General features: G+C 41.8%; 1 protein-coding gene across 7 annotated transcripts in view; it reads left to right on the forward strand.

The window, feature by feature from the left end:
• Positions 1-20,122, forward strand: part of LOC144792877 (dehydrogenase/reductase SDR family member 4-like) — a 181,279-nt gene that overhangs the window by 131,547 nt on the left and 29,610 nt on the right. For 6 of the 7 annotated variants that reach the window (XM_078668080.1, XM_078668081.1, XM_078668079.1 and 3 more), the window contains 2 exons: positions 6,848-6,982; positions 17,035-17,090. In XM_078668080.1, the coding sequence (XP_078524206.1) occupies positions 6,848-6,982; positions 17,035-17,090 (191 nt within the window). The remainder of the gene's footprint in view (positions 1-6,847; positions 6,983-17,034; positions 17,091-20,122) is intronic. The other variant, XM_078668085.1, reaches the window with a different exon arrangement.

Genomic DNA, 20,122 nt, shown 5'->3' on the forward strand with positions numbered 1-20,122 from the left:
TCCTGGTGGGCTAGTTGGCCCCCAGGGACCCCCAGTATGCAAGGGGAATTAGTTCCCCCTCTGCAAACGCGCCAGGGGGCTGCGTTGCAGAGAGGTGTAACAAGGGACATAGCCTCATTACACCTCTGCAATGCAGCCCCCTGGCGCATACTGGAGGTTCAAGGTGGGCTAGTTGGCCCCCAGGGGCCCCCAGTATGCAAGGGGAATTAGTTCACCCTCTTCAAACATGACAGGGGCTGCGTTGCAGAGAGGTGTAAAAAGGGGCGTGGCTTCATTACACCTCTCTGCAATGCAGTCCCCTGGCGCATACTGGAGATTCCTGGTGGGCTTTCAGGTCTTATATAGTTAGGAATTAGCATTAAAAAAACCTTTGAAATTCACTGAAAAAAACATAGGTTTCAGGCCTTATATAGTTAGGAATTAGCATTTAAAAAACCTTGCAAATTCACTGAAAAAACCATAGGTTTCAGGCCTTATATAGTTAGGAATTAGCATTTAAAAAACCTTTGAAATTCACTGGAAAAAACCATAGGTTTCAGGCCTTATATAGTTAGGAATTAGCATTTAAAAAACCTTTAAAATTCACTCAAAAAACTATGAGTTTTAGGGGTGTTATAGTTAGCTGGACATTTCGCTCATACAAAACCATTGAAATTGCTCCTATATAGTTAGTTGTACTAACTATATTTCGCGCACAAGCAATCCACTGCTGATGATGTCACATATTACATCATTCATGACATGGTCAGTGACATCACTGATGACATCTCAGAAGGTTCATCTGATAGCCCCCACGGCACAGAAGTAAGCAAGTCTATCCTCCACTAATTGTTGTGGGAGCTGGAGACGCCTCAGGAGACACCGGACAACAAGATGGTGGAGCCGAAGAGCCTTTGGGCACGCCAGATGAATAAGATGGATAACTACGTGGTCACAAGGCCTCCCTCTGTGCCGGAGGGAGGAGCAGCGGAGGAGCCCTCACTGGGAGCGATTATGGTGGCAATTCAGGACATGAAAGGTACACTGGAGCCCAAAATAGATGCGGTGACCATCAAAGTCAACCTGATAAGAGCAGACTTCCACAAACTATCCGAAAAAGTCACGACAGCTGAGACACAAATAGCGACCTTCAGTTCACAACGAAAATGCTGGAATCACAAGTCCAGATGCTGACGAACAGGCCACGGCCATGAAGACCATGTTGGAGGATCAGGAAGGATAGCATTAGGGTGGTGGGGGTCCCAGAGGGGGCAGAGGGCCACAGCGTGGACTTCTTCATGGAAGACTTTATATTTATCAGCCTGTGGCCCAAGAGACTTTCAAAATTCTTCTCGATTGAACGTGCACATCACACCCCGGTTCCCCCACCATGACCGGGAGCCCTCCAACACCCAATTATTGCAAAGGTCTTCAACTATCAAGACCGTGAAGCGTTGCTCCAAACAGCCAGCGCAAAAGGGGACTTACTATTTGAGAACATCCAGATTAGGACTTCACGTTACAAGTGCAACGCCAAAGACAGAGCTTCAAGGCAGTGAAGAGGGAGTTCAGGGAATGTGGACTCAAATATATGATGCTTTTCCCCACAAAGTTGGGAGTGGTTGCAGAGGGCAAGATGTGGCACTTTGCTCCCCTGGAGGATGCATGGCTGGAGAGTAGGAGATCGACACACCTGGGTGGGAACAGGGGCTGGGGGAGTGGCCAGGGGCGACTAGGCCACGGGAAGCCTGCGGGTCAGCCGGTACACTGGGCAGAGGAAGGGGCCCCAGAGACTGAGCAAGGCACTAGTGGGACCTGTACGCACTAAGAAACAGTGCCAACAGAATGTTAAAAGAAATGGGACTGGGACTGAGACCAGAGGTGAAGAATAGTGGAACAACATGAGTAATGTCCCAACAAGGATCTGCAACATCAAGTTGCCGATCGAGAGCGTGGAAAATAGACCTCCCGGTGAGATTCTCAACGCGGGGAGGTCAGGTTTCTCATTGCGAGTGGTGGCGTATGCTCGCGACCGTTCGCGATAAGAATCTACCAGTCCGCGTTGAGAAAGCTGCCCCTCAAGTAAAAATCTACTCGAGCGGCAGTAAAAGACTGCTCGCACTGTGCAACATGCCGTTTTCAATGATTGCGCAGTGTGGACAAGCATCCAGCACTGTGCAATCATCGCGAACAGCGCACTACGCAGTTCACGAATTGCTACGAGTAGCTCGCGTAGTGCAAAGTGCACTTCGCGTAGCTACGCGTAGCGCTACTTCGCGAACATTTTTCTTTTTCTTTTTCTTGTCTCTTTTCTCCCTTCTTCTTTGCTCATATTCACACTGAGGTGGACGGGACATCCCCTCTTATAGTTGTTGAATGAAGGTTATAGGGCGACATGTTGATGAAGTCATTTCATATTCAGAAACAAGTGCTCAGAGGGGGGACAAGTGGAACAACCTACGATCCAAGTGCGAAGAGGGTACTTTAGATAGGCAGGACTATAGGTGCGTGGTGAAAGGGCTGATTTGGGGACTGTCTTCCGGATGACTGGCACAATACAGTGATGACCCCACTGAAAGTGTGATCCTGGAACGTAAAAGACATGCCCCGGATATTGTCTTCCTACAAGAAACACATTTACGAGGAAAGTGGACTGATTTGGTTACACTTTGATAGCACAGACAGAGTACTAGACTGGTTCTAGAGAAGTAGGAGTGCTTTGTAGACAGGCAATCCTCTTCATACAGGGGAAGATGTGGACCAGCCCCTCTGGATGGTTTGTTGCAGTGAATCGCAGAGGGGAGGGGAGGAACCTTAATGTCTGTTCAGTCTATGCCCCACCAGGGTTACAGATCGCCACATTAGAGACTCTAGAGATTCTGGGTCCATTACGTCTTGATCTTCTGGAAGGTCGTCTGATACTGGGGGGAGACATGAATGATGTCCTCTCCATAGAGCTGGATGTGGCAGGGGGAGAACCATCCGGGAGGAGGGTGGGACAATTGGGGGCTGTCTTAGGGCCATGGGTTTGGGTGACATATGGAGACACCAGCATCCCACCACTAGATGATACACTCTTATGTCAGCGGCACACCAAGGTTTCTCCAGACTGAACTATCCCATTCCGCAACAGCAGGGCTTGGGGGAATGTATAGGAGCAACACACATGACTTAGGGTATCTCCGAACATTCTCCATTGAACGCAAGGCTTTAAAGCCCTGGAAAGGACTATGTCCTACTACCACTATTAACCATTGGCACTTTCGGGACAATGAGTCTATAGAAGCAACTTCATGTTCATACCCTGGAGCAGGAATTAGTGAGTCTCAAATCCCAGATGGGAGACAACAGCATGAGACTGGATTAAATGAGACCCAGACTGATGCTGCACCAAAAAGACTTAACGTGAGTTGCAGGAATATAGGGCCAGAGTGCAGGCCCTAGCTACTCAGCACAGACCATACGATGCAGGGCACAAGGTGACTAAATTACTAGCCTGGTCATGCAAGAGAAAGATGAGTGGCAAGTGGGCCCCTTGGATAGTAGATGAGACAAGCCATAGACATGATCCAGGGAGAGAGGTGGTGGAGGTGTTTGCCACCTAGTACGAGGCCTTCCTCCACAATGACAGAGAAAGATTGCAGTGAATTCCTGTGCGACATAACTCTACAGCAGAAGACAGACAAAGATGGAGTTAACAGTAGAGGAGATAGCTGTGGCGTCCCACACCCTACAATCGGATAAAGCAGTGGGAACCAATGCCTTACCTGTAGAGATATACAAATGTATGTTGGGCAAAACGGCAGAACATCTCCTCGGCATGCTGTCTTAGAGCTAGAGGGATGGTGCCCTTCCTCCTGATCATAGAACAGCTGTAATAGTAGTAATTCAAAAGGAGAGCAAGCCCCCATCTTAACTAGCAAACTGGACAACAGCAACTCACTTTAAGCTAGAATCAAAGCTTAACTGACCAGAAGACCCCAGACCATACATATGTCTATGGTTATGCTCACCCCAACCTCCCACCCCACACTCACATCACCCTGCACCTCAAAGAGCTCCACTGGTTCTCAATCCACAAAAAAACACTCCTCAAATTCTGCACAATTCTGCCTTAACCAATTTTGGCCCCAGATACCTCATCACGTGCATGCACTTCCACAGACCTACCAGACACATTCACTCAGCGCGAATCGTACTTGCACACAGAACCCACAACCGCAGAACTGGATCTAGCAGTTGTGCCTTCTTCTCCCTCGCTTCTAAAGTCTAGAATTACCTGCTCCTGCACATCAGAGTCTCCTTCTCAGATGTTAAATTCTGCAAGAAACTGAAGAGCTGGCTCTTCAGCCATGGCCTTCTCTGGCTCGGTTCACACAGCTCCTGCTACAGCACCAGAAACCAAACAAGGTGAGTTGTGCGCTATACAAACACACACAACATAATACACATTTTGAAAAATGCCTTATGAATTATATGCTAGGATGCTGGTGTACACTTCAGAAATAATACACATTTTTACGCTTTGTATTTTTCCATATGACTAGCTGTATACTCGGTACAAATGCAAAACCATTGTAAGATGCAAGTCAGTATATGGCTATGGCAACCTGAGGGTCTTGAAGAACATACAAAACCTAGATATCACCACAACCAGAAGTGTCTAGGTGATGTAATGGTATATTGCTTTTTAAAATCAGCCATTGTGACAAGAATTTAAAGTTGAACACATTGTCACAAATGACTGTTTTTTTCCTGCTCATCTTCAACATTGTTTTATTTCAGTAGTTTGTCTCTTGGTAAAACCATGAATAATCTACACAAATAGCCAATTGGTGAATTCAACGTCTACTTTTCAGAAATGTATAGCATTCTGACATCCCAGATGGGTTTCATCCATGGTTTGACACCTGTTTCTATCACAAACTGAAAGTAGAGTGAAACCACAAAAAATATTATACATGGCCTACCTCTTACAAAAATACCAAACCTGAGGCAAAAACAGCTCAGCTTCTTTCTCTTTCTCTTTCTCTTCCTCACTCTCTCTCACTCTCTCAAGCCTTCGCCTATACTTTGACTGTTTTCTTGGTCCATTCCAGAGGCATCTACAAAATCTGGGCACCTTTAGAGTCCCAAGATAATTGAAAAAAGAGGATACAAATTTGGCATGGTTACCTTATATGGAAATAAGTAATGGAGATGTAAGTGGGAATTACCCCAAATAACAAAAAAGGTGCTCAACATTGGGGTCAAACAGCCTCAGCAGGAAAGGGGTTCATTCTGCATATGTTTTACTCATTTTGCCCCCCTCCCAAAAAAAATGTATAGTCAACTGATGTTAAGGTGTTGAGTTTTCAAAGCAAATATTCAAAAAGACCCAATACACATTGTGGTATTTTGACCAGTGAAGAACAGAACAGATTGAGGGGGTCATTTAACACCTATTGGTTACCCGCCTGCAGGGTCAGGAGATGCCATGCCCTCTACCCTCATACCAGAGGACCGCCCAACATTTGTAGTGATTCCCACCTTCCTGGCGGGACTCTCTACACCGAGCTGGCTTTATTAGTCTTTGGCCCGCTAAGTATTGATGTTACATTTATTCTGAAGCAAATTCCATGGCACAAAAGGAGTTAAATAGGATTGGGCTACTATTCCTGTGACTTGGTGGCCATGGGGCAGATGGGCCGCCAGGTCAAGGGTCTCCAATGGCAGTGGCAGATGTTGAGGCTCTGCTGGAAGAAACCTGAGGGTTCTCCTGGCAAAATGGGAAAGGAGAACACCGCATTTGACATTGCAGGAGATTCACCAGTTTATTGCATGGATTCTGCTAGGCTAGCCTTTAAATGAAGCACTATGTTGGGTAGCTAATTACTACCAACATATAATTTCAAGGAGTCTGTTCACCAAGAATCTTCTGACTTAGACTTTCAGTTGCTTTTTGTGTCCACAAAGGAAATGATTTTTGAGTGTTTTCTGGCTCGATTCTTTCACAGTTGTGGGCATATTTACAACGAAGTGGCGGAGCATGGCATTAGCCTCCTTGTCTTAACACTGTGCTCAACCACTTCTGAAACGCAGGGCTGCACCATATTTATGAGAATATGATGCAGCTTTGCATTTCCCTCTGTGCTGGTGCTAATTTAGCTCCCTATTGCTAACACAGGCACCCTTGTACCATAGTGCAAGGGTGTCTGCGTTGCAGCGGAAGATTGTTTATGTGCAGGAAGGTGTACCTTCCTGCACATAAACAATCTTTAAATTACATTTTCTAACTTCTATGTGTGCTGCTTAATGCAGCACACATAGAAGTTGCAACTCATCATTTTTTAATGATTGTTTATGTGTAGGAAGGAACACCTTCATGCACATAAACATTGAATGGGGTTTTGCTGTTTCTACGTTTGCTGCACAACTTAGCGTACATAGAAACAAAATAAAACATTTCTGCTTGTTTCGCTTCATTTTTTTACGCCACCATTGTAAAAATGGGGCAGCGTCAAAATCAATGGGTGTTGTGGCAGACCACAAACCCCATTGTCCACCACTTTCACGCTAAGTATAGCGTGAAAGGGTGCCTTATTTACAAGGCAGTGTTAAGCCACGTGGCTTAATGCTGCATTGTAAATAAGTCGAAGCCAATATCGCCACAGTAACGTCTTTAGAAGTGACTTTCCTGTGGCGATAGAGGCTGGTAAATAAAATGCCCCATAGATTCTTAGGTTCAGGGATGCTGCAGATGTGCCATTGGTTATTTGTTCCATGATATTTAATTAAAAGGACAATGTTTTCTCTTGTTAATTGGCCTTCAGCATCTACATGTATCCCCTTAAAGTACCAAACACTCTTCTTTTCCTCCTTGTAACAGAATCTTGGGCCCTACAATGTGAGTAAGACGGCCCTCACTGGTTTGACCAAGATTCTGGCATCAGAATTATATCCGATGAATATCCGGCTCAACTCATTGGCTCCTGGACTTACAAGGACAAGCTTCAGCACTGCTGTAAGTATAATCAAGTTAAAATGTATTATGTCCACATATAAAAATAAAATCTGACATATTCCTCTTCTTTAGACAAATAAGTTAATGTAAACAAAATGCTGGCACATTATTATCTGATACATTCTCTGTCAGATTAGCATGTCCAGTTTCTAGCAAAAAAATACAATCCAACACAATACATTTCCAAGCAGATCATTGCAACACAACAAAGTTTTAAAAAAACCTGTGATGCTGTTTCAAATTAATTTAAAAATTGGCGATGAGCTTCATTACATATTTACATAGGGTGTTAAACAATAATTTCAATAATATCATCAACTGAAAATCAACATAACAATTTACAAAATCCTCATCTTTTTATGCATGCCTACTTTCGATGGGGAGTATAAACCTACTTACCCTACTCAATACCTTGAGAATGACTCCACTTGAGCAAGGAAGTCCATATTTTCCAACCTCTTCTGTGTAATTTACTGCCCTTTTGTTTAATATATATCAATTTCCAGATTGAAGATTGCGACCATCCTAGGCAGCCATTGTTGAAAAGATGGAGCATTAGAATCCAGCCAAGCAGATGCAATACACATTCTCAATACTGCCATAGCAATAAAAATGAATTCATGTCCTATAAATTATACCTGTCTGATGGGGGAGGGAAGAGGGGGGCCAAGGGGGGCTCTTCTCGGAAAATTAATAAAGATTGTTTAAAAAAAATAAAAAAGGCGATGAGTCACTCTGTAATGCTAGTGTTGGATCACACAGATATATTTATTTATTTATTTATTTTTGAGATTTATACAGCGCGTACAATTGCCCGTAGGCGTCTCGGCGCTAGAAACTTTGAATGTATTCCCGAGGTTAGGCCGGTAACTATTCTTGATCAAACAGCCAGGTCTTTATCTTTCTGCGGAAATGCATCAGGGATGGGCTGTCTTTGATGGAAGCTGGCAGGGAATTCCATAATCTGGGAGCTGCCACAAGGAAGCGTCTATCGCCCCAGTTAACTGTTTTTGTTCGTGGTATTTGTAGGATTTTAAGGTTGTTAGATCGGAGCGATCTTATGGAGGATTGGTATCTGAGTTGGGATTTCAGGAAATTTGGGCCACAGTTGTGCAATGCTTTATAGAGTATGCACAGCGCTTTAAACTTGATCCTGTTTCGAATCTTGAGCCAATGCAGGTCCCTTATGGTCTCAGAGATTGGTGAGAACTTTGGGATTCCAGACAGGAGACGGGCTGCAGCATTCTGGATGGTCTGCATTTTGTTGGTCACTCTTGCTTGGGCGTTGATGAATAAGCCGTTACAGTAGTCAAGAGATGACAACACGAGGGCGCTTACCAGCGTCTTACCTGCTGAGGTTGGTAGAAACGGCATGATTTTCTTGATCAGCCTGAGTTTATGATGGGCTGTTGCTGCTATTTTATTTGAGTGTGCCATGAAATTTAATTTATCGTCAAAAATCACCCCCAGATTTCTGACGGTGACGGCTGGTGTAGGTGGTGTTCCGTCCGTAGGGGGCCACCAGGTGTTTGACCATCCGGGGGAGACATGTCCAAATATGACGACCTCCGTTTTTTCAGCATTTAACTTTAGGCAGTTAGAGGCCATCCACACCCCGATCGCCCGCATGCCCTCTTGGAAGTTTTCGGCTACCTTGTCTCCATTCCCGTAGCTTTTACAATTCTCCTAAAGACATACAACTGGTGAGAGAGGGTTATATACTTCTGTGTATGCAGATGAAACACAGATCTCTTTAAACATACCCTTAGTTCAGGGCATCTATGCTCTAATAATGTGCCCCCGGAATGTGCATAAATTGGATGAGTTTACTATAATCACCATAGACAAGCTGCAGTCTTTAACTTTGCCTCAATACATACTACAATCATATGTGTGCACTGGAAAATAGTTTTACAATAATAATTGGGACCTAGGGGCTTGTTACGAGGCTGGCGGGGGGACAGCATCTTTTCTCTTCAGCTCGTTAATGTTCATTCTGTCACATTCCTATGTCTTGCTGAAGAAGACAACAGACTGTCATTTGTTTACGAAGGAGTTCATAAAATTACAGTTGTGTTTTATAAGGGGTTTTAGCATCTTTATTTTTTTTTTATGCATACAGTTTACCTACACCTTTGGTGGAGGAGCACTTTATAAAACCCCCAAATAAAAATGTGTGTTGTTATATTGAAAGAGTATGTGGTGTGTGTGCTCTGAAATTGCCTCCTAAAAGTTAGAAAGAACATAACTCTTCTATTAACTGATATATGCATGGTTGTGTCATCTAAAGTTATTTTCTTGCGCAAAATATTACCCTTACAGTCTTCATTCCTATACTTTTTTCTGCTGCCTAGAGGAGATAATAAAATTTGTGAGAAAAATGAGATTGTTCGCCATAGCTGAGAGTGAAATAAAATTGGAGACCTTTCTCTACTTACTTCCAAATTTTGCACAGTAAACAGATTAAGTTCAAACAAACCTTTCTATAGAATTTTGGTAAGCTAAATTGGAGCACAAACAGTTCTGAAACATAAGATTTTCTAATGCCATACTCCGTTTATCACACCATGTCTGATCATCATACCAAAAAAGGATTTTACATGTTCTTTATAGATCTTCTTTATTCCTGGTAGATTGATGTTTAGTTTCTCAGTTTTAGAGGTATTGAAATTGTATCCTGAAATATTGCAAAACTCAGTAGCTTTTTCCAGAAATCAAGTAAGAGCTGTCCTTGCACCCCTTGTTACAATATCTAAATCATGTGTGGAAAAACCTTACTTGCAATACACTTAGGATCACTGACATGGATCTTCTCTACAATTCAGAAGCGTATGGTTCAACAAATAGAACAATTTCCGCCAGTGGCAATGGGCAGGCTTTCATTGTTACCGTATTTGTCTAACTTTTTTTTTGCTTCTTAGCAGATAAAAATAACAGTTGCATATATTTCAGGATACAGTTTCCTAAATGATTGCTTGAACATTAAGCAAAATATTTTTTCCAGACCCATAAGTATAAACTCTGGCCTTATCGAGGTGCCTCTGAAATAAACATCAAATTAACCAAGAAGTATTGATGGAAGATGCGTCTTCACCGGAAGTCTTGCTAGAACAAGAATCTCCACAGTGAAACAGGAGTTGAAGACAACCACCATGCCCGGCAATTACATGTTTCTTTAACATCATATTCTGGGTGACAATGCACCAAAACAGATGGAAGTTCATATGGAAGGTGATGGTAAAGATCAGGGACATTTGGCTTCAATTTGGGATAAACATAAAGCGGAAAGGCACTTTGAAGTATCAGGCAACTTCAATCAAAAGGCCAAAGCATTCATCTGATGAGTTGTCATAATAAGACCAAAACATCATGGTCCAAATTGACTGGGGTGGAATGGACATGAAGAAAATGAGAAGACAACCAAACCTTCTATCCAGGAGAAACCTAGGGCCTGTTTTAGAGTTTGGCTGATAAGTTACTCCATCACAAATGTGGCAGATATCCTGTTTGTCTTATTACAGGTGCATTATATCCTATGAAGTGTAGTAAGGCGACTGGATATACGTCACATTTGTAATGGAGTAACCCATCCACCAAACTCTAAATTCAGGCCCTTAAATGAATTTGATGTTTATTTATCAACATATTCCTACATCTTGACCTTTGAGTGTCGTAGGCTTTCAGAGGGAAGCTGCCTATGCTTGTCTAACAAATATAAATCATCAGTAGTCACAGGAACAAAACGTTCAGTAAGAAAAGAGGTTAGAACACTCTTGGATGAAATTCCTGCACAAACAACAAAAGTGAAACCTTTTTAGCATTGTGAGTTTGAATATTTTACAAAAACTCCTCAGTTGATATATAAGGAGCCATAATACCTTGAAAGGCATTACAGTAACAACACTTTTTTATCAGTTCTCTCTCTCTCTGTCATTTGAGCGAGGTTTTTAGCCAGAGAAATTATTGTTGTCATTTATCATTGACTCCCACAAAGCTTCCTAAAAAGTATATTTAGTATCTCTATAAGAAATGATAGTATGATGCAATCCAAGAAGACAAAAAAAATATTTAAAAGGCATTCAGACATTTTTCAGTTTTTCAGCCTTTGGAAGTATGGGCAAAGGAGAAAAATCTGTAGAAATTGTATGCCAGGTTCCAGGAGTCCCTACTATTTGGGTGCAGAGTTTTGTACTTCTGGAATGGCTGCTTACAAAAGATGTGGCTTGCCTTTATTGAGTAGAAAATAAATCCTTACCGATGTTTCTTCTGGAAGTGTGGACTCATCCAGGTGGGAGGTTTGTACTAGCAAAGATATCCATGCAGGAAAGGATTCAGGTGATTGGTTCAGAATATGCTCCCACAGGTCCTGAGCTATCATTTTCCCCATGGTATCTAGAACTCTTACACAAGTCAGTAGGGCTTAATGGATTCTGGTAGGAATATAAAGTTGGATACGGTCATCAACAGGTCTAGTGCCCGGGATGTTAGTAATACCAGAGACATAGATCTTTAGAAGGAATTATTGGGTGGTTGGGCACATCCTGACATCTGGAGACTTAGGAATCTAATATAAAGAGAATACGCTTTTACTTCATCTGTGCAGAGCATCTACACGCATATTTAATATTTTCCGATATCATCAGACTCCACTCCATATGTGGTACTTGCACAATCCTTGGGAAAGGCATTTCTGACCAGTCTCTGATTTTTCTACACTTAGATCTGAGTCTTAATATTTCATGGGTAACATATTGGTACATGAATATCTTTCAGCATAAAACGGATCATGATATGGAGAAAAAAGATCTCTGCTTATGGTCTTCGTGGCAGAAAATGAGGCCTCTTTTGAGATGCTTTGTACTGCGGACAAGACATATTATAGGCAGAATTAGGAAATATTCTGCAATTCACTACCTGACAACTATTTGGAATCAACAGGATCTAGACAGGGTGGTTATGAGACATTATCACACTCATACCCACCCCGTTAAGAAATTTGACCAAAAGAAAATATGATCTGAATGCTTTGCTTACTAGACAGGCTGAGTACGCTCTGCTCCACTTGAATAGGAAGTATTATGAGTTTGGGAAAAAGGTGGGACGCTTGCTTGCCTATCAGCTTTGGCAAAAGGATCAATGTTGACTATATCCGCAATGCTCAGTCATGAAAATGTAATGTTTTTTTATCTGATCGACATATTGAGTGAATTTTCCTGGCTCTTCGCCCAACTGTATGTTTGCAACCAAACTGAGATTCAAGTCAGAGTCTTCTTTCTTGGATGGGGTGGCCTTGTTTAATGGAAAAGGCTCTTGATGCCTCAAGGGGCGGCATTTCTGAGGAGGAGATACTGCACGCCACGGATGATAAAAAAAAGGCCCTGTGGATGATAAATTCCCTACCAAATAATTGTATTGTGGTATTGTGGTATACTTATATAGCGCACCTGTCACCACCAAGGGCATCCTGGCGCTTTTGACTCATGGAGAAGTGTGGCTCACTGGTTAGAAGCAGCAGACCCTGAAGCAGAGGTCGGCCCGCGACCAGGGTTCAATTCCCGCCTCGGCAGGGTCTTGGGTCAATGTCCGCGGACTCGATAATTCTCGCCTAGGTGCCTAAGCTAACCATGGGTCCCACTCTGCAACTCTGGGCAATAGCTTGCTTAATCTCCACAACGGCCCCATCAGCGCCGGGGATGCCTGGCTTCACCTTGGGGGTGCCCAGGAGGGACCATCTCACAGGGAAAGCCAGGACGGGTTCCCCAGCGGTATACAGCGCCAGGACACTCCGAGATGGAGTAACAGTGCGCTTTACAAGTATACATTTACATGGACCAAATAATGTAAGATCAAAATGCTAAAGTGGCCCAGAACCAATGCGGGGTCTTTAGGAAAGCAAATTCCATGGAAACTTATACCATGAATTTAATCAACTGATCATTTTGCGTATCCCAAGCTGAATAAAGACCCTCTAAAGTATACCTGCTACAGGCCAATGTCATTATTAAATGCAAGCGAAGGTAATGGTCAAAAGACTTCAAACAGTGATACTATCTCTCATACATTAAAACAACGCTGATTTCATGTCCTGGGAACAATATGAGGGCCATAATGCACTTAATGAGGCAGGTCAGAAAAGACCATGATAACAGAATAGCACTTTTTTTTTAATTCTGAAAAGGCTTCTCATCGTGTTGAATGGGAATACATCTTTAGGACTTTGAAATGAGGGGGCTAGGCCCGAGATTTTGGAGTAAGTTTAAATGGCTGTCTTTGAAGCCAGCAGTGCAGGTCAGTTGTTGAAGATTTTTTTCAGTCCCATTTAAAATTAGGGGGGCATACAGAGGTATCTCCTCTCTATTTGATTGTTTCTCTTAGATCTAAAACCAGTCAAAGCAACATCCATCATTTGCAGGCAGTTTTACAAATAAACATAATTAATGGAAACAAGCTATTTTTATTTTCTGATGACATTTTCGTTACTTTATTGCAATCACAGTTCTTGATCATCCCTAAGATTGTGTCTTTGACATCCGAATTTCCACTTTTCTCTTGGTACTGTATATGCCGGTAGAAGTGTGAGTCTCTGCCATTTGCAGAATTTGCAATATTCACTCACAGGTCATCTTGGGAAGGTTTCCCTTTAAATGGGTCCCAAAACGTATGAGTATCTTGGTATTCTGCTTCATAGGAATATAACACAAATTATGCCAGAGAGCTTATGTCCACTGATGTAGAAAACAGCTAATGACTGTCACTTTGGAGCAAGGTGCAGATAGTGAAAACAACTGTTTCACTTAGGTTCAATTATGTCTTTGCAATGATCCCTGTTATCCTTCCTAATCCATTTTGAGTGAAATTGGGTGCTTGATAAAAACAAGGTTTTGTTCACCCTGATAAAACATAGAATTAAAGATTTTGAAAACTGCATGCCAAAATGTAATCTGGGGATGTGGAGTACTCTAAATTTGTGGTTACAACCTAACACATCAAATGCAATGCTCCTAGGAATTGCTATCAACTTGCGCTTATAAATCTACCTTGGTGGGTTTAGAAAAGAACCAGTTATCTATTTCAGGGGACTTGGTTATTATATATGAGAAAGGCAAGGGCAATGCTGCAGGGTATAACCCTATTCCACAATACACTGTACAGGCATGGCACACAGTCTACAAACACCTTAAGGTGTGCAGTCATTCACATAAGGAGGCTCTTGACCGTGACAATTGGACGATCTTGACGGGGCCTCTATTGTTCATTGGTCGGATTTGGAACTTTTTTAGCAAACAATGAATCTAAGTCATTCTTAGTAGTATCCCTGCAATATGACCTTTGCCAATCTCAGTGGAAGGAATACAAACAAATCAGGCACCTAATTGGTTCCAATCTGTGCCCCGCACTGGTAACTTAACAATCTTCCCAGAATCGTCTATACCTCTTCACATTGGGTCGCTTTAGGGGTATGGTCTCTTGATTGGAAACAGTGATAATTGACTGTCCGTTTTTTTGGCTGTGACTTTGAGCAACCTCTGAGCCCAATAGTGGCATATTGTCAGTCAATTTCACGGACAAAGCATGGTCTGATATATGCCATAACCCAGGTAATTGGGAAGTATCTTTGAAATACACTTTTTAAATATTTTATTTGAGTGACACTGGTGGTCCCCACTCAGGGAGAAGTCCGCTGACCTTAGCCCCAACTTGGACTGCTATGAATACTAGCAGACCAGTGGTGGTCCGTGCAGGTAAGCAGGAGGGGGCGGGGTGAAAATGACAAACGACGGGATAGAGAATGTAAAATTAATAAATAAATAAAACCACTTACCTTGCACTCGCCACATAGTCGAGTCGGCTGGGTCCAAGATGATCACGCAGTTATTGTTCCCTTTAAGAACATGGATGGGAGACTGTGAGGGAACACAGCTCACACTGTCCCTCTATTGCTTGCTCTTGTGCAATCAGCTTTCTCTGGGTGTCCCACAGATGCCAGGGATGTCAAGGGCCTCTCTCCTCCAGGACAGTCCTTCCTCCTGTTGGGCGAAACAAGCTCCTTCCAATCTTCAGCAGGGACCACCAGAAAGTGTAGATTTCAGGTGATGTCCCTTCAAAACTGTGAGACTGTCTGACAGGCAGAAACCAGTCCTGCCTTGAGTACACTGTGGAGCTCTCTTCCCTCTTCATAAGGGACTTGGAACTGGAACAAAGTGGGATAGATTATGAATTAAGTTTCAAAGCTCGACACCCTCTATACTGCCTCCACTACTCCCTCTATCCCGCCCTCCACTACTCTTTCAAGGGGGCCCCCCAGCTCCTAATCCACCCACTAAGGCATACACATAATAGCAGAACTGAACACAACTTGGCCAGAATGAAAGGAAGTGACCCACCATACTTCAGACAGACACTTTTACACCGGTTCCGTACCCTTTTCTTCACCGGGCTCGGGTGTGTACTCTGTCAAGATAAGAAACTGTGTGATTCTTACCGTTTGCTTATCATATATCTGTTATTTTGTACTCACCTACTATTTTAACTGTGTGAGAACCAAACTGATGTGGAGACCTATGTTAAGCCACTTGGCGCGTATACAGACATGACACATGTTTCCTGACTCTTACCTGCATCTCAAGGGACTGTGTGCCTATCGCCATCTAGATTGCTAGCTCACTTGCCAATTGCCCTCTGCAATTTGTTGTTTTGCCCACATGTCCACTATGGAGTCTACATTGCCGGGGTGATAATGTGATTTCACACACTTCCCCCTTTTGTGCAAGGCGCAGTCTCTCTTTGTCAGGTACCACCGATCTGGCCCGGTCTGGTTGGCTATCATATTGCATTTTATTCTTAGAGGTGGTGTCTATGGAGAGTCGTTTACATTCATTTCAAGATGGCCACCTTTGCTCCCTCTGTCCTCTGACAGCTGTTTTTACCAACACTGTGAGCGCGAATTACATACTACTGATATACCTACCTAGGTCTATGCGCTTCCATCATGTCGGTCATTTATTGCGCACATGCGCCACTGTAACGTTACGGAGTGCTGTACTTTGCCATAATTCTAAGACGCTGTAATTCACAATGCAGTATGTTCATTTATGTATTCACATGTTACATGATGGCCTTTGATTTGCGCCATCTCGACAGTACCCTGGCACATGAGTCCTCTGTTTGTGTTTACGCACTTCTATGTAATGCATTCTCACTAATCAGTCTGTGTGTGATGAATTCAGTTTTACTGTCAAAACGCGTAACGACTGAGCAATAAATCTACACTAGCTGACTTCTCCTGAGTGTGCGCCTTATTGGATTTTGCGGAGGTGATATTTATATATATATAAAATTATTTTTCATTAATATTTAATATAAAATATTTTTACTTTTTTTACTTGATGATGTTGACTTTCCTCTATACTTTATCATACCGGGATGCCCCTATGGTAAAGTATACAGAAGATTAAAAATGTTTATTAAACTTTATTAAAAAATATTGTTATCAAATGGTATTTGATATGTGGATGACAGAAACATGTATAGAAAGTATGGATGAATAAAAACATACACATGTAGGTGAGAGGGCTATTTATCATTCTTATTTCCTGACTAGACTTGAGACACAGACCCCACATGATATCTATCTTTGACCTTGCGTTGTGGAGAAGGTGTGGAACCATTGAAGCCTGGTGTAGTTTTTTGTAATGGACATTTACAATATTTTTGAAGGAAATGCCTAATCTACGAGGACATCCACTGGGTAAATTTCCTCCACCCACTTATACCCTTGATGGAGAAATTCCACTGTTGGATTTTCCTCTATATGTAGTATTTTCTGTAGCCAGTGGAGGATTTTCTATGATAATTTAATTAAGTACTTTGGACTTCATTTGTTTATCGAATCTTGGTCAGTATATAAACAAAAGGATCACTTACCGATCTTAAGATGCACTTTTCTAAAAAGCAAGGCCATGAATTGTAAATGGTCAAAATTGGGAACATTTTAAGTGACTGTGAGACCATTAATAAACCTAGAACTGTTTTTTTATCCTTTCTTGATACAGGTGTGGACTAATGAAGCTTTTTTGAAAGACCTGATCAAAGTTCATGGATTCCTAAGGTAATTTTTCTTCTGCATAAGATTGATCCCATTTTCTTCTGCATAAGATTGATCCCATCACAGACATTCTTCAAGCCGCCTGCAGTAAATCTCCTCATGCAGAATAACTCTCATGTGGTCAGTCACACTTCATGTATATGTTAGCTTGAGGTCCGAACTGTTGCCTTTTACTTACCAATAACATTGTTCATGAGTGTGAAGACCAACAACACGTCTTTTTATGGGTACCTTGAATGGTCTGATATCACTTTCTGCTTTCGAAGCATTTCACCATCATATACACATATGTTGAGTAAATCCTTGCTAGTTTTATACTCTACTTTCTTACTATTTTAACCTCACTGATATGTACACCTTAGAGGTTACAGCACCAACATCCTCATTCAGATTAGTATTGCTCTGTGAAACCTTTCTTTCTTCTCTTTGTGCTTGATATTCCAAAATGTTGATAATTTGCTCTGGTAGTCTTAGGCCAACCTTTGGAGTAAAAGCCCTATTTGTTTTGGAGTTCACAGAGAAGTTACACGAGTATTCCGGTGAAGCTGGGACACACCGATTTCTAGGATTAGTTCTGGAGTTCTTTCAGATTTTTGTTTCTCACAAGTGAAAGTATCTTTTTTTGCTTAAATATATATATATATATATTCACTGAAAAAACCATAGGTTATAGACCATATATAGTTAGGAATTAGCATTTACAAAACCTTGAAAATTCACTGAAAAAACCATAGGTTATAGACCATATATAGTTAGGAATTAGCATTTACAAAACCTTGAAAATTCACTGAAAAAACCATAGGTTATAGACCATATATAGTTAGGAATTAGCATTTACAAAACCTTATTTTACTCACACAAAACCATTGAAATTCCATATATAGTTATTTCATTGGTTTTTTAACATCTAATATCTGTATCTGTAAAATGTATTCTTCTTTAAATCCAAAAATATATTTTATATGTTTATGAATAATTTTTTTTTTAAATATTTTTTTTTCTTTGTTCCCGCTTCGCGAATCGGGAAGCTTCCCGTTAGCTGACCTTGATGCAGCGAAATAGACCGCGAGCCGGTAAACGTTTCTTTACCGCAACTGCCGCGTTAGAAAACAACATCGTGACGCCTCCCGTCCGCATGACGTTTCACGTTGTCGCGTGATACGTCATATGACGTGCTACGTTAGCGAACTGGTACGCGAAGCGAGTCGCAAAGCGCAGGTTTCTGGAAGCAAACCGGGAGGCCCTGCAAAGTGCTTAACGTAAACACAGCAGGTCATGTGACTTGGTAATAACACTTTTCATTGGTTCATTTCACTTTTGGTTTCCTAATGATGTAAGACTAGGTCATATAATCTAAAATGAACACTTTTCATTGGTTGAGAACTCTTGTTTTTCCCAAATGATGAAAATCCCTCCTTCTTTCCTCACTCTGACTTTCATCATTGTGAGAGAAAGACCCTTTGTTACCAGTGAGCAATGGCTTCTTTAGTAGCTTCAGCTGGTGCTTCCCCACCACCTCCACCACATCCAAGGAAGAGTGGACCACCTGCTCAAGTTATAATTCAACAAGAAGAGGAAGAAGAGGAACAGGACGACGAGCACGAAGAGAGGCAGTCTTTGCCTGAGGAGCCCAGGACGTCTCACCGGAAAGAAAACTTCATTTGGCAATTTTTTAAAATTCCCAAAGGTCAGAAAAAAGTAAATGCAAGATACGTAACTTGCCTTATATGTCAAGATAGACTGTCCAGAGGGACCGAGAAAAAATACAGTTTCGGAAACTACACAATGCATCGCCATATGACTAGGTGGCATCCTAACAACTACAGTGCTGCACAGTTTCGGAACGACCTAGATAATCTCCCTATTATGGCCAGAAGATCTGTTGTACCGGAAGTAACTGGACCAGAGGGCAGGGAGATGGTGCCAAATATACAAATGAGATTTGGTGAAGTAAAACACGTCTGTGTACATTGCAATGGATTCATTTGCTACGGAGAAAGAAGCATCACTCTGATCAACAGAGCTATTGACTATCATATGCAAGTTTGTACGAAACGCCCAAAATAATAAATACTTTTTTTTTGTTTTGTTGCTCCTGTTGAGCCCTTTACAATGAATCGTTTTCATTGCCCCCTCCAAGAAAAACCCAAAAAAATATAAAACTAAAAATTCAAAAAAAGTAAAAAAATGTTCAGAAAAATAATTAAAAAAATATAAAACAACAAAAACAATAAAAAAAAAGTTCTTTTCAGAACTACCTCCCCGTTATTAAAAAATTGGTACAATATTTGGAACTGTGCCAACCTCTATTTCTCGTAGTTCGCTTCCCAGTTCGCTCGCCGGTACGCGAACCGGAAATGAACCAAAAAAAAAAAAAACAAAAAAACAACAGTAAGTATAAGGGAAGGAAACAGACACTTATGTTAAAAGAAAGACAGCTATAAGGGAGTAAACTAGAGATACTATTACCCGTAATCCACTGCTGATGATGTCACATATTACATCATTCATGACATGCTCAGTGACATCATCAGCAGAGGATTGCGGGTTTTTTGGCAACGTGCCTTATCCACGGTTTAATAACGCTGCCTTTTGCTTTATATAAGTTTTCAAATTGTATGAAATATATACCAATAGGTCGTTATGAACCTTTAGGTAGTGCTTTTCTTCATGAGGTCTGGTCGCTTCCATACACATACAGATGTTTCAAAGATGATCAAGAAGTTTATCTGAATGGAGAGGAATGCACTGAGACGCCACATCATTCACTAATGTGTAGGCACATACAGTTACACGGTTCATGCAGCAAACACCGACCAAATATGGCTTGCGTGTTGCAAGGCACGCCAGTTCCTGCTATCATCCCCACGTTCAAGTTGTTGGAAAATGGTAGTTATTTGATGCTCAATAATGAAGATTGTTCTGGGTTAATTAAAAGTATTCCTTTTATCGTAACAGTAAGTGAACGGGTTATTTGCTGCAGAAATGTTCTATTTTCTCCCACACATGAACATAGGGAGTTTTCAATCTCGCCA

This window comes from Lissotriton helveticus, chromosome 11 (assembly GCF_964261635.1).
Source record: "Lissotriton helveticus chromosome 11, aLisHel1.1, whole genome shotgun sequence".
NCBI lineage: Eukaryota > Metazoa > Chordata > Amphibia > Caudata > Salamandridae > Lissotriton > Lissotriton helveticus.